The sequence below is a fragment of the Wyeomyia smithii genome, chromosome 1, assembly GCF_029784165.1.
Source record: "Wyeomyia smithii strain HCP4-BCI-WySm-NY-G18 chromosome 1, ASM2978416v1, whole genome shotgun sequence".
In the NCBI taxonomy this organism is placed as follows: Eukaryota; Metazoa; Arthropoda; class Insecta; order Diptera; family Culicidae; genus Wyeomyia; species Wyeomyia smithii.
Genome location: NC_073694.1, coordinates 118,823,594 through 118,839,768, shown reverse-complemented (window position 1 = coordinate 118,839,768; position 16,175 = coordinate 118,823,594). Strand labels below are relative to the sequence as shown.

Genomic DNA, 16,175 nt, shown 5'->3' with positions numbered 1-16,175 from the left:
GTAAACTAATATTTGAAATCATGAAACATTCGCTACTCGTTAGATCATTTCAGCAGTAAAAACAAAAAAAAAACTTCAGCAGTAAAAACAAAAACAAAAACTTCAACAAATGAAGTTTACAGTAAAACATGTTTTTCATTGTTTTGGATGGCACTTACCTGGCGAGTGCAATCGCACTATATGTTGATATAAAAGAATAATCTCGAAAAGAAGTAATCCATTCTCGAATATCGAATATCTAGGAACCACCTCCTCCTTAAAACCACCAAAGAACACACTTGCTGGTTGCGAACCAGCATTCCTTTGTAATCTAGCTCGGATCAAATCCGTTTAAAATTTGCTAGATCTTCCACTTCACTTTTCAATAAACACCGCACTTCACCCCATGAGTTTTACAATTTTTTTCACCACAATATAAAAAGTTTTTCACACCGCTGCATTCCAGCAAACTTAGCACCAAAAAAAACCACACACTGTTTGCCAGCAGCCCGGAAAACACTTTCGATACTTTAGAAACCGCCGCGACGATCAAAACACGCGAAAAAAATTTCCAACGCGACACGAAATAATCGAACTTTTATTAACAACTCGATTCAAAATAAAAACTGCGCTACGTTTGCTATCGAAGAGAATAAAGAAAGTTCAACACACACACCAATACAATAAATCGTGCATCTGTTTGCGCGACGGTTGCTATCGGTGAGAATAAGCTCTGCGCCAAAGCGAGAAAGACAAAAAAAAAAACCGAAAGAATATCCCGGCGCCAAAAGAGAAAGACGAAAAAACAGAAATAGAGCGTCCAGCGCACACACCAATACGAGAGATCGTGTATTTCGAGCGAATTTCGTTCAACCCGCGCATGAATTCTGAGAGAGATGGGTCCGATGGTCCGAATCGCGTTCCATGAAATTCTGACTGGGAATATGTAGCGAAACGAGATGGAAAAAGTATTGCCTTTACGGTAAGTGTCTCTGCGTCTCTCTGGTGTATAGGCTGCCTCCCTGTCAGAATTCCCTGGAACGCGAATCGGACCATCGGACCCATCTCTCTCAGAATTCATGCGCATGAATTCTGAGAGAGATGGGTCCGATGGTCCGATTCGCGTTCCAGGGAATTCTGACTGGGAGGCAGCCTATACACCAGAGAGACGCAGAGACACTTACCGTAAAGGCAATACTTTTTCCATCTCGTTTCGCTACATTCCCAGTCAGAATTCCCTGGAACGCGAATCGGACCATCGGACCCATCTCTCTCAGAATTCATGCGGGTTGAACGAAATTCGCTCGAAATACACGATCTCTCGTATTGGTGTGTACGCTGGACGCTCTATTTCTGTTTTTTCGTCTTTCTCTTCTGGCGCCGGGCATATTCTTTCGGTTTTTTTCTGTCTTTCTCGCTTTGGCGTAGATCTCTATTCTCACCGATAGCAACGTTGCGCAAACAGATACACGAATTATTGTATTAGTGTGGGTGTTGAACCCTCTTTATTCTCATCGCTAGCAAACGTAGCGCAAACATTTTTTTCATTTTCAAACGAGTTGTGATTAAAATATAAATTATTTCGTGTCGCGGTAAAAAAAAACGTTTCCGCATGTTTTCAAAAACAAAAAAACGTCGCGGCGGTTTCTGAAGTGTCGTAAGTGTTTATCCGGCTGCTAATTAAAAGTGCGTGGTTTTTCGGTGCCAAAATTGCTGGAAATCAGCAGTGTTATATGAATAAATTGTTTGTGAATAAACTAGTAAAACTCATAGGGTTGCAGTGCAATGGATATCAGTGTCGTGTGCTGGAAAATCTAGGAAATTTAAAACGGATTTGATCCGTGCTAGATTAGAAATGAATGCTGCTTGGTAGCCAGCAAATGTGTTGTTTTGGTGTTTTTTTTTTCTTCTGCATCATTAATAAGTGCAATCGCACTCACCAGGTTAGTGTTTCGAATGTCCGGCAGTTTTAGTTGTTTTGTTTAGACTTAATTTTTGTTTGCTCATCAAGTTAATGAAAATTGCTCTTAATTGTTCAATGTGTGGGACGAAGATTGTAAGTTTGTTTATCAAACGAAATCTTTATGAAAATGAATTATAAAATCTTACATTCATGTTAGAAACAAGTCGATCAAATTGAAAGAATGCAAAATAAGTTTTGTTGTGAAATTTTACTGCACTTTATTAAGTATTTTTTTGTCAAAATAAGTGTGCCCGTTGTTTCTTAGCCACAGATAAGTGGACTTTTAAATAATTTTATTTTGAAACATTGATTACAAACTAATGAAAAATCCGATTTTGTATACAGGTGGGACTCGATTATCCGGAACATTAAAAAATTTTCATTCCGGATAATCGAGTTTTCCGATAATTGAATCACAGAGAAATATTCAAATTTACTATTAACGAACATGAAATAAATATTTCTTTTTTTATATTCTACTTGTATGAGGCGAAGGGGGTGAGATCTTGAGAAGCAAAAATAAATCGAATTCCGGATAATTGAGTCCGACCTGTATTATATTCAGCGGCAAAATATATACATATAATTTATAATAAGCTGTAAAATGGAAACAAAAATTAATTCACTTTGAAACATTATAGAGTGCATTTACTAAAATCAGTGCACTTTGAAAAAAATGAAAACTTGCAAAAATCGATGTGATTTTGGCAAACTTCTCTGTAGAATAAAAAACATGTTATTAGTCAATTGAATCTACTACTTTTTACTTTCACATAGTTGACGGGGAGTCATGATTCTCAAAAGGGATTATCTCTCGATCATTAAAGCTTCAGAAACTTAGACTTGATCGACTGAGCTGTAATTTTTTTTGCCACGTTTTTTGTGTCAACTGAATTTTTTTCTGTAAATTTGATAACTTTTACCCCACTAGCAGTGCAAAATCGTATACAGGGGTTTCCGAGCATGAGGACATTGGCTTTGCCGCATCTCGTAGACATGGTTAAGAGAGACGATTCAGAACTTTATTTTGTTTTCACTGTTGAACTGATCTAGCGAGTAGCGAATGTTCCAAGATGTTTAATATTAGTTCAACACAATAGCACTTGTGAAAAACGGCAATTGTCAGCAGGCCATACTAAGTTTCAATGATTTTCAAAATTGGCTAGAGGTTGATATGTTTATCATCAATTTTCGGCGTCCTAGAAAGTTCCTAAAATCTGTATTGCTTGCAGATTAGTGCATAATTTTTAAATATTACATATTTTGTCCTATCACCCGCAATATAATTAGTATTGACAAAAATTGAAAAGACTCAAATAAAAACATAATTTACTGCTCTTTTGAACTAAAAACCTGTGTTAATGCTTATATGAAATATTAAAAAAAGAACAGATATGTTTAATAAACTTAAATCGATTAGCTTTCTAAGCTGTAGCAAAGCTTAAATATGGGAAAAATGCATGTTTTGTTTTTTTTTCCACTAAATTTATTAGATTTCAACTATCGACTTTGTTATGATGATTTTTACCATTTTATTTTTGCAAAAAAATTAAATAAGCTTAAAATTGGACAAATTTAAAATTACTTTCAGTGTGCTAATCCAATTGGTTCCGTTTCTCTAATTAGCAAAAATCTCAAAACCACCAAAAGTATTTTTGTTTCTTGAAGTCTTTAAAACTTTTTACTTGATCATTGGTCATTTTTTAATTGTTTTTTAAAATTGAAAATTAATTTTGTTGTCCAACATCTTGTTTTTAAAAAATCGTTACAGTCGCTTTTTACACGAAGGATACGCGGCACGTGGAACAAAATGGAAAATCCGGAATGAATGTTAACCCTCAAATGCGCAATGTTGTTTTGAACCAACATTACTAATAACGTTTTAAAATATATGTATTTTATTTATTGGGGAGCTGCGTAGCCGCAAGGTTATAGAGTCCGCTTTGTCAAGCGAATGGTCGTAAGTTCGAATCTTAGTAGAATCAGGCCATTCGATGTCAAAAAACTGGACTTTAAGTATGGGTTCATAAAACCTGATAAGAGACCTGATAAGAGATAAGTGGTAAGTGAAAATGTCTGAACTATCAGAAATTATACTGAAAACTCAACTTACTGTTAACAAAAGTAATTGTTTATAGTTTATTCTGCGATAAAGTCGCAGTGTTGTTTTAAAACAACATGGTAATATTTGCACATTTCAAAGTAAATCTTTCAATTTTTTATGCATATTGATATATCTTAGAGCAGTAAACCTGTTAAACAAAAATTTTATGGTTTTAGATGATTTTTTAACGTCGTGCGCATTTAAGGGATAATTCCGAAACACTTCTAAGTGAGTGAGCTACGAACTTCGGAGTTAACGCGTTTTTTTCTCGCATTTCCCAGCAAAGACGTTATTTACGCAATAGGGTATTTATGGTTTCTGTTAATTATTTTTCCGACATTCATGTTCATTCGCAAATGGAAATAATACTGCTTTTTAATTTTCTTCAAAAGAATCAAGTAAACATGATTGAAAAATTTTACCAAATATTTTTTTTCCACGTAGTTTTCCGGAAGCTATGTTCACTCCATGAACAGCGACTTCGGGATACAAAGTTTTTCAATACGGTCTTCTTGAAATAACATTTTTGCAATCGACTGGAATCAATTTTATTTATTAGAGCTACTACCAAAAATGCGTATGTAGGACTTTTTAAATAACTTTATTATTTTCTTACTTATGTTTTTATTTCAGTCGACTTTGCCAATTTTTTTAAAAAAGGATTAAATGTTCGTTGTTTTCTAAAAAAAAACGAAAGTGTATAAAAAACTCTGACGTGCAACCGTAGAATACTTTTTTAGAAAAAAAATTATTCTAGGACAAGGGGAGCTCAGGTTATGTTTTCCGTCGTTTGACTCGTCATTTTAAAAACATAAACTTCGACGCAATCTTCAGAGACTTCCTCGGAAAATGTCACAGTTTCAAACTTTGCATAGACGTTTCTATTGGCAAAAGACGGTATTTGGTGCTATTGGTTTAAATTTTTAAAACACGAATAATTTTTGAGAAGCTATTGAAAATTGCTGTACCGGAAAGGTATTGATGATTACAAATATTTTAGAGCCAAAACTGTTTGTTTGATCGGTGTGACGTCTTCGGCTAAGTTGTAGACGATAATTTTGTCTTTCAAAAAAAAATATAAGCTCATTTCATAAAAATACGATTTTTTTTATGAAAACTGCAAAATATTACCTTAACATTGCGGAGTGTCCGATCATGGTGAAATCAGGAAAAAAAATATTTTTTTTGGGAAAACCATATGATTTTAAATTTTGTTTTTCAAAGCTAAACTTTTTTTTTAAGGACAAAATAATCATCTACAACTTTGCCAAAGATACTATGCCAATGAAGGAAACCGTTATGAATGCCAAAATATGTTCAATCAGCAATAGAGCACTCTAATTAGTTGCTGATTTTTTTATTTTTTTTTTTTCAAAAATGGATTAAAAAGGTTCCCCTTTTTGTGGAATTGCACAGCACGAATGCTAGAAAAAAATCCCCAAACATTTTTTGCAAATAGTCTTTCAAAGTTGCGTCCTGGAAAGATACTCTGCGTCATTTTGACTCCTCGCTTGCGTGCGTTGGGTTTTACTCGTTTTTTCTAGAACAATAAAGATATATTAAAACCTGAATTCTGGTGTTTGTTATTTATCGATGAGTTAACACTGTAATGACCATTCAATGATAATTTTTGAAGAAAAAATTGCATTTTCAATTATTTGAAAGTCGAGAGTCAATTTGACGTATGATTATCATTTAACGCACATCAAAATATGATTATCTTTCCAGGGATAACACATAATAGAAAAATAATTAGAGTATCGGTAAGGAATTGCATCACATCGACAGAAGTCGCTCTCTGGCAGGTTTTGCGTTAGAATGCTGTAGGAAACCAGACGAAGAAAACCGATGTTGAAGTAGTCCCATACCCTGCATGTTTTGCGAGTGTAAAAAATCCTTGAACTAACAGAGTTACAAAGAAAACTGAACTCTATCATTATTAATTGGAAAATCGTACTGGAGGCTCTTGGTATGGCAGTGTCAATTCGTTGAATTAACTCCAATCGCAAGCTCGTTTTGCATCGTTTTAAAATTAATTTAAGATCTTTCAAAAGACCGAGTGTCTGAAAACAGTGCTTCAAAACTTTTTGCTCTTTGTACTTTTTGTTGTTGGTGAGCCGGTGTTACACCAATGTTACATTTTTTTTTTGTTAGTGAATTGGGATTACGTTGTCCATTGATGTGAACTTTTGTAATAAAGCTGAAAGGTTACATAATACCTATCCAAAATCACGCAATGTTGAAATAATCTAAATATTCTTTATTTCATTTTCTGAAAGGATATGTACTTTCAGATAAAAAATAAATGAATATTTCGATTTTTTTCGACTAGAGTACCTTTTCTCAAAAAATCATGAACATCTGAGCAGTAGAACCGATTTGACAGCTATTGTCAGCGCGTAATTTGCGATTATCTCGAAACTATTTTTTTTCCAAAAAATGTGGCTGTAAAATATAATGTTTGTCTAGACCAAAAAAAAAATCAAACTCAATTTGAGTGCACAAGTGCTTTAAAACGGGCGCTAAGTAGCCGCAAGGTTACAGAGTCTGCTTTGTCAAGCGGATGGTCATGGTTTCGAATCTTAGTAGAATCAAACCATTCGATATCGAAGTGGATTTTAGGCATGGGTTTATTCTCAGGCTCCCCCACCACTAACCCTCCTATTCGCTGAGTTCTATAAAAGCTTTGTGTGACTTACTCTTAACAAAAATATTTCCCTCATATCAATAAAACTGCCCAGAAAGACACACAATGAAATTTCTGCAGGGAATTATAATTAGCGATATTTGGCAGAAAAAACGAGGCTCGGTATAGTAGAGCAGATAGCGTGTAACAGAAGGGGTAAAATCACATTACTCACAAGCACGGATAACATAATAATAAGCCACTTCATGCTACTTCTCAATAGTGGTATTGCTAATAATAGAAGTGCGGGATATAGCGGACACCCGGGCATAACTCACAATAGATCAACGATTCTGGTCGCAGTGAGGCAGTCCATACCGGAAAAAAGTGTCAAACACTTGCTTCAATTTCTTTTTCAAAACAAACATCAACAATTTTCTATACGGCAAAGCCGGGACGGGACTGCAAAATCTTCTTGTGTACCCATGTAAGAACATATGTGCATGTAAATATGTTGTAGTCTGAATACTAATTATTCACTAGTTTCTTTCACACTGCTAGGTATATAAATTGATAATATACCTGTGTTCGACACAAAAGTATGTTTATATTACGTGTATTCCTCAAATTTCCAATGCTCCACTTCTATTTAGTATTAAGATGAACTAAGATTATTAATGCCGCGAACCACGATTACCATGTCACAAATAAGGTTCAAAATTTCGCTTGCATCAAAATTCATATCAAAATATTTAGGGCATCTTCAGCGGTGGTCCAAATCGTTGTTTTATTATATATTTTGGAACATACTCAAATCTAAATTGAAAAAATTGAAACTGGTATACGTTTTGGTCTATTTTTGTAACTTTTAGAAACAAGAAATAGATCGTTCTAAAACCCTTTGTACGCTACCAATAGGTGGGTCATATTTTAATGTTTCATATTTAAATTGAATACCTCATTTTCAGCTATTTCCATACAAGCGTTTTGCCATACAAGTGTTGGGGAAAAAACAAAACAAAGATTTTTTATGACAATTCACAATTCAATTTTGTGGCTTTTCTGAAGAAGAAAATGAACAGGTTTGTCGTTTTTGGCTTCAAGGAAACCGACCAGCAAAAAGGGGAATTCTGGAAGACTATAACCGTAGGTTCAACTACTTGGTTTGCAACCACCAGCCACCAGGATGACAAATATGTTGGCTAATTGTTAATCGCCTTAATTGTAGTGGGACTAGAGGAGACCTTAAGAGGCCAGAAAAATGTTCCTCAAAGACACTGAACTGAAAACGTTCAAAATGCAGGCTTGTTTCAATATCCTCAAAACCGAACCCAAGTTTGAAGAACTGCAAAATTCTGAAAAATTGATGGGACGAAAACGGAAGATAAACATCTACGCGATCAAATATTTTTCGCTATCCTCCGAAGCCCTACTTGTTGCAGAAATTTTTCGATCATATCAATCCATTATAAGAAATGTCACTGACGCTCGGGTCAAACCGTCAAATCCATAAAGTCTTGTGGATATAAAGTGCTGGTTCTATTCAGGTTTAGCTGGTGTAAATCTAGTACAAAGTTGTTTCAAAAATAGACCACCGCTAAAGATGCCCGTAGGTACTAGACATCAGGTTTTCTCAACTCAACAAGTTTAATCGCCTTAGATCAATCACCCTACTTGTTTCAGGAAAAACCCGTTTGAAAGCTTGTGATCCCATAAGCTTCTGTACGGGTTAGTTGAACAAAATGGACACAGCTATGGTAGATGCTTTATGAGATGAAAGTTTACGATATCAAATACTTAAAATATTGAGTTGTGTTAGCGTTTTCTTCAACCGACGATATAGAGGTAAGTTCACTCGTTCACAATGCACTTTAGAGATAAATACCATGGCGAAATACAACGGTTTCCAGAGAACTCGATAGTAACAAAGATATGGATGGGTTTTTGCTGTCTTCCGGTAGACTGTTTTACTACCGGAAACATCCGACTTTGCAGTGTAAGTAAATTAAAAAATGATTGCAAGTGATGAATAAAATGTTCTTTTTTGCCATTTTGATTAGCTTCATGTTTATTACTAGTGGGATCTGTACGTGGCCGCAGCCAACGGGATGCTGAGATCTATACCGGGTGCGCTTCAAGCTTCCAATGCCGATCTTAAATGAAACAAACCAGCACGAGAGCATGGAAGAGGTTTGTCTTAATTTGTGTGTGTGTGTTTTTTTTTGTTATTTTGACCAGAGTAATCCTAATCCAGAGACTACTGCTAGACTACTGCTGCTGTTGGGACTACTGCTGCTGGGACTGCTGCCAAATTGTTGCCTTCAAGCAGTTCTGTGGCAACTCTAGGAGCAACTATTACATCATGGTCCAGCGATCAACTGGAAGGTTCAAAGGAATCGGTAGACTAGCTTCAGCGGGAAAGCTAGGGTAAAAAATCAATGTTTCCGTTATGAAAACAATTTGCTTATGTTTTTCCCTTATTTTACTTCTTAGACTGATACGAACAATTCAACGATTGCGGCATCGATCGGGCAAGCGAGCCTACACAATTGAAAAGCTGCATTCATACACATGTCCAGGAATGTCAATTGTATTGACAAACAGAATAAATTTCAATTCAATCTATTGTACGATAGAATGATCCAAATAAACAAAAAGAATAAAACTCAATTTATGTCAAACTTTTTTTAATTATTACAATACTCTTTCCAACAAGTCTAGCGTTGTAGTAAAGATTATTTACTTTGCTCGTTCGCATTAGGGTTTGACAGTTCGTTTGGTTTTTTGGTTTGCTTCAGACTCTGCGCCACTATATCTATTCATTCATGTCATTCCTGTTTACCTCTGGGTTGTTTATATAGAGTTATATGCGAATTGGGCGTATTTCAACAGCTTCCGGGCAGTGTTCAAGCGGTGGTGTGAATGCAAAAAAAAAACTATTTCACTGCCACATAATCACATCTTCGCAAGTTGCTGTCGTGCACTCTACGGGATGCACAAAATATCGTCGGCAACGATATTTTTCATAAAAATCTTCTTAGGCGGAATGACCGTCAAAGAGGACAATTTCAAGCACTGGTCGTAGAGCGTCTCGAGTTTTTTCTAAAGCCCTTTTTGCTGGTTTACTTTACGCGGATTTTTTAATCACTGTGTTTTCTACGCGGATTTTTGAATTAACGTGGTTTTTTACGCGGTTTTTTTTTCGAGGTACGTGCTCCCCGCGTAAAAAAAGCTGACTGTATTCCTGAAATCGGAGTCGTCATTTCAGAAATCAGAACTGCTATTAGGAATGATTTCTGGTCTCTGGGCATAATCCTGTTTCTGAAATTATTAAGATTGGATGGTATTTGACCACCTTGGGATGTTCGCCAGAAGCCAGAAATTATGATATTATTATGTTTGTAGTTACGTATTAATTGAAAATAGCTCATGTGTCTGAGATGTGCCGCATACATTTATTTGTTATATATTATACCGTTTCAGCTAAAAATCAAAAACAATGACTTGCGACGTTTTTTTTTATCTTATGCACAATGCGCATGATGTCGCATCCAGTGCGCCATTTAGCGTAAAACACCGCGTATAAAACCGCATGAATTCGAAAATCCACGTAAAAAAACTCGTAAAAACCGCGGAAAATACCTGACCGTGCTATTATTTCCTGCGCATATATATGGATATTCAAAAACATCATTTCGCGTGCACATTTGAATCAAACAATTTGGTGTGATAAAATTTTATCAATTTAGGGGCTACTAACATTTATGATTTTGAATTTCTTCGTAATTTTTTGAATAATATCACATTTTCTATCAATCAGATTCAATTAGTTCACATATATCTCCATATTCTCTAAGCATTGCTAAATATTTTAATGTAAAAAAGCACTAGTTTGAATAACGCATCAAAAATCATCATTATGAATGTTTCATGTAGTGAATAATATCTCATTTTCTAAGTTATCAGGTACCTGTTGTTTCTCCACAAATGTCTTTTCCAAACATCAACAAACATTTTATTGGAAAAAATCACATATCATCGCTTCGAATTTTGATTTAGAGGTAGATTAAGCATTAAAAGTTATGGTTTTGCATGTTTTATATAATTTTGTGAATAATATTTCAATTTTTAATAGTCAGATACTCATTATTTCTCCTCAAAAATCATTCCGAACATTTCAATGTAGAAAAAAACACATATCATCTCTATGAATTATGATTCAAACGAAAATTGAGCCTGAAAAGTCATTATTTTGCATGATAAACTCAATTTTAAGTATAGAAAATATAATAACTTTCCCACACATGTCCGTCCGAAACAATAGCAAACATATTGTTATAGTAAAAAACGCATATCATCGCTTCAGATTTTGAATTAGGAGCAAATCAGGCATGAAAAGTCATGGTTTTGCATGTTTTTCGTAGTCTTGTGAATAATTTTTTTTTGTAATCAGATACCTATTATATCTTCTCAAACGTCTCGTCTTAATATCAATATAAAAAACGCATGCCAGCGCTTTGAATTTCGAATTATAGGTTGAACGGAAAAAAGTCAGGTTTTATTTATGTTCGTCAATTTAATGATATCATCATTTTTTATTATTAAAAAACCCTAACTGTTTCACTAATATATTGCTTCGACCTCTACGAATATTTTCTTGCAAAAAATGTACATGTTCCCGCTTACTTTTTTGATTTAAAACAATTTAAAATGATGGTAATTACTGTGCACGGCGGGAATAACATTTTTATATAATAGAGTAAAAAATAATTAATTCATTTATTTATTAATTTAATTAATAATTAACCATCCTATAAATGAAGCGCTCTAATTCAATACTGCGCTATCAAAACAATCAAAACAAAGCTACCTGTACAAGTGTAGCCCCGCCACAACGTTTAGGTTATGTAAATGATATCACAATTTTTATTATTAAAAAACCCTCAATGTTTTACAAATATATTGCTTCGAACTCTACGAATATTTTCTTGCAATAAAACGTACATGTAACCGCTTACTTTCTTGATTTAAAACGATTTAAAACGATGTTGCTTATTGGGCACCTCAGTAACGGCGGGAATAATATCAATAAAATCTGCGTTACGTAAATCCATTTTTATATAGTGGATAAAAACAATTAATTATGAACCATCCTATAAATGAAGCGCTTTAATCCAATACTGCGCTATAAAAATAATCAAAACAAAGCAACCTGCACATCGCCGTTGTTGCATCGCATACAATGAGGTTTGAATCGCACAGCCCCGCTACCACGTTTCACGTTATGTGAATGATAAAACTATTTATATTATTAAGAAACCCTAAATGTTTTACAAATATATTGCTTCGAATTCTACGAATATTATTTGCAATAAAACGTACATGTCACAGCTTACTTTTATGATTAAGAACGATTTAAAATAATTACCATCACCATTGCACCTCAGAAATGGCGGGAATGATATCAATATGATCTGCGTTACGGAATTCCATTTTAATATAGTAGATAAAAATAACTACTCATAAATCACCGTATGAATGAAGCCCTCTAATTCAATACTGCGCTATCAAAATAATCAAAACAAATCAATCTGTACACCGCGTTATATATTTAACATTTTCTTGCAATAAAACGTACATGACACCGCTTAATTTCTTGATTGAGAACGATTTAAAATGATGGTGCTTATTGTGCACCTCAGTAACGGCGGGAATAATATCAATAAAATCTGCGTTACGTAAATCCATTTTTATATAGTGAATAAAAATAATTAATCATGCACCATCCTAAAATAAATGAAGCGCTCTAATCCAAAACCGCGCTATCAAAATAATCAAAACAAAGCAACCTGCACACCGCCGTTGCTGCGTCGCATACAATGAGGTTTGAATCGCACACCCCGCCATCGTGATCTCTTTGCGGCAGGAGAAGTTTGGTTGTGTTTGTTTTGACCAAGTCCGCATGCCAGCCGCACCGGACTTGCTTCAAAACAAACACAACTAAACTTCCCTCTCGCCCGCGACGCACGAAGACGAATGAACCCCTAGGAGCGAATGAACCCTGGTCCGACATTTTTGTTGCATTTGAGCACGATATCGGACCGATGTTGAGCGAAATGTCCACCCGTTGTTGGACCGATCTATCGGAGAATCGGACGCGAATTGGTCCGACATCGGCCCGACAATTCTTACTGGGGTAGTAGGGATATGAGTGTGGGAGAAAAGAAGAAACGCATGCACGTGCTGTTTAAATGAATCGTCGCGTAGCTCAGTCAATGGTCAACTTGAAAACAACATTCGAATTGTTGTTTTTAGTATAACATAACTATATCAATGGATGTTTATGCGATATGACGTGTTACCATATCATTTGACAGCAATTTTACGTGGATTTTTTTTTTTGGATTTTTATTTTCTTAACATAAATATTTAACGAGAAATATAATTACTGTTCACAACCAAAGCACACAATTTTATTTTTACATTTTTTCTTCGCAGAATGAAGTGACAGATGATTTGACTTGTCTTGATACAAATAATGCTAAAAAAATCTAAATTAGATACTGATGCCGATACGAACACATCTGTAAGTTTCGAAATATTCATACGTACAAAATAAAATAAGTTAAATTCAAAGATAATTCAAAGGACTTTTAATATGAAATATAAAATTATGCAAATGGGAATATTACAAGAAAACAAAGGATTCACGGAGATTTTTATTCATTTATTTACAGATTAAGATGAAAGATAATATAACTTTAATTAGTGAAGAAAAAATAGTAAATTCAGATGATGCACTGGACGAAGTGAACAACGAGAAGCAGAAAACTGTTGATGTTGCTCAAAATGTTGATGTTCCTACTTTACCTTTAACTGATGACTGTGGCGAGTGGCCTGAAATCATCACCGATTCAATGCGTCGAATTTTTGTACTTCGTGGGTCACCGTTAATCTAAGAAATGAACTTTCCAACAGATGCTTCGAATAGAAGATTTACAACAAAAAACATTTTACGAAAACTATGCAACGGAGAAGAAATCAAAAGAAAGTGGTTAATTTACTCCGTTTGCAAAGACAAAATATATTGTTTTTGTTGCCGACTTTTCAGTAGAGAAAACATATTAATATCATCATCGTCCGGGTACTCAGACTGGAAAAATCTGTCAGTTTATTTATCTCGACATGAAAAATCGCCGAGCCACATTAAAGCTGCGCAATCTTGGCGTGAATTATCCCATCGCCTATCCTCGAACAAATCCATCGACGAAGAAAACCAAAGGCTAATAATAGCTGAAACTGAACACTGGAATGAAGTTTTAAAAAGGCTGCTTTGTATTGTGGAATTTCTGGCTTCTCAGGGATTGTCATTTCGAGGCAAATCAGAAGGTCTTTTCGAACATAACAACGGCAATTTGTTAAAGCTTGTGGAATACATTGCCAAATTTGACATTGTATTAGCTGAACATTTACGACGAATAACGTCAGCTGAAATTCACGCACATTATTTGAGTAAGACAACGCAGAATGAATTTATCTCTCTGCTTTCAGATGAAATTAAACAAAATATTCTGTCGGCAATGAAATATGCAACATATTATTCGATTATTCTTGATTGTACCCCAGATACCAGCCATACAGAGCAAATGACAATGATAGTCCGATTCGTCAAAGCGATTCCAGGACAAAAAGTCTCGATTCAAGAACACTTTATATGCTTTATTCCAATTGATGATTCATCAGGAGAAGGATTACAAACTTCTTTATTAGAAGAACTGGTTAAAAATAATATTGAACTTAAAAATATGCGAGGTCAAGGTTACGACAACGGTTCGAACATGAGAGGGAAAAACCTAGGTGTACAAAAACGAATTCTTGAACTGAATCCAAGGGCATTTTTCGTTCCATGCAGCAACCATTCTCTCAATCTTGTTAACGATGGTGCCAAGTCATGTTTTGAAGCAGTAGACTTTTTCAGTGTCGTGCAAGAAATTTTCAACTTCTTTTCTGCTTCAACTCATCGTTGGAGTGTTCTCAAAAAACACATTACTTCTCTTACAGTAAAGCCTCTGAGTGGAACGCGTTGGGAAAGTCGAATTGATGCTGTCACTCCCTTGAGGTTTAATATAGGAGAAATTTATGATGCCCTATATGAAGCAAGTGAGGATCTAAAGCAAGATGCGTTTGCAAGAAATACTGCGAAAAGCCTAGCAAAAAAAAAAAAATAAAAAAGTTCAGATTCTTATACAGTTTAGTAGCTTGGCATCCAATTTTGTTCAAAATCAATTTAGTGAGCAAGTACCTTCAAAAAATAGATAGCAGTCTAGAAACCGCTATAGAGTTGATAAGCAGCGTTCAAAACTTTTTGAAAAATATGAGAAATGAGGAAGGTTTTAATAGCGTCATTACTGACGCTAAAGAACTTGCCGACATTTTAGAAGTAAATCCGGAATTTCAAACAGAAACACGAATTCGGCCGAGAATGAAAAAGAAACAGTTTGCATACGAGCAGTCAGATGAACCAATTACATCAGAAATACTCTCTTTCAAAGTGAATTTTTTCTATTCTGTATTGGATGTGGCTATTGCATCGTTCGAGGATCGATTCCAGCTAATGAAAAATCACAGTGACAATTTCAGCTTCCTGTATGATATTCACAGTATGATGGGTTGTAGTACAGATCAGTTAGAGAAAGGTTGTCTACATTTACAGAAAATCCTCACACACAAGAAAGAGTGTGACATCGATGGACATGAAATGCACCAAGAGCTTGTTATTCTGTCACCTATGTTGCCAGCTGAGACGACTCCAATGAATGCGTTAAACTACATTACAAAAAATCAACTGATTGATACTTTTCCGAATGTTTTTGTATCTTTGAGAATTTTACTTACTTTACCCATTAGTGTAGCAAGTGGCGAGAGAAGTTTCTCAAAGTTAAAACTTATAAAGACGTATTTACGATCGACCATGTCGCAAGAACGTTTGCGTGGCTTGGCGATGATATCGATAGAAAGACAGGTGCTTAAAGAAATTGATATGTCGGAAACGTTGTAAAAATTTGCAACGTTGAAAGCACGAAAAGTTAATTTTTGAATTTTTTAACAAAACAATGCTATCTAATAAAACTTTCGAGTCTATAGAAAATGTGTTTCATATAAAATAAAAACTTGGGGGGGGGGGGCGGCAAAATCAGTCTTCGCCTGCAGCTCAAATCAGCCTTCGTCCGCCCCTGGATGAAAGTGCAAAGTTCTTGGGCGCGCTTTAAATTGATTCGAGCTACGGCTAAGAAGAATATCGCCTACGAAGTTCATAATACGCTAGTGCAGCGGTTCTCAACCTTTTTTCGTCCGCGTACCCCTTGGCGAAATTTTTCATATCGATTGTACCTTCTTGGCATGTTCTCGTATAGTGGAGAGAGTAGTGGTAACGGGTGACAACTAAAAATCTGGAATTTTGTGGGGGGTTTTTTACTCCACAACAAACACGCTTAGAGCCCAAA

General features: G+C 35.1%; 1 protein-coding gene across 6 annotated transcripts in view; it reads left to right on the top strand.

Annotated features, from left to right (window-relative positions):
* LOC129718088 (zinc finger MYM-type protein 1-like) overlaps positions 1–15,625 on the top strand; it is a 124,911-nt gene extending 109,286 nt beyond the window's left edge. For all 6 annotated transcript variants that reach the window (XM_055668507.1, XM_055668508.1, XM_055668502.1 and 3 more), the window contains 2 exons: positions 13,171–13,258; positions 13,410–15,625. In XM_055668507.1, coding sequence (XP_055524482.1) covers positions 13,635–14,900 — 1,266 coding nt within the window. In that variant the 5' untranslated portion in view covers positions 13,171–13,258; positions 13,410–13,634 and the 3' untranslated portion in view covers positions 14,901–15,625. The remainder of the gene's footprint in view (positions 1–13,170; positions 13,259–13,409) is intronic.
* Positions 15,626–16,175: the final 550 nt, after the last annotated feature.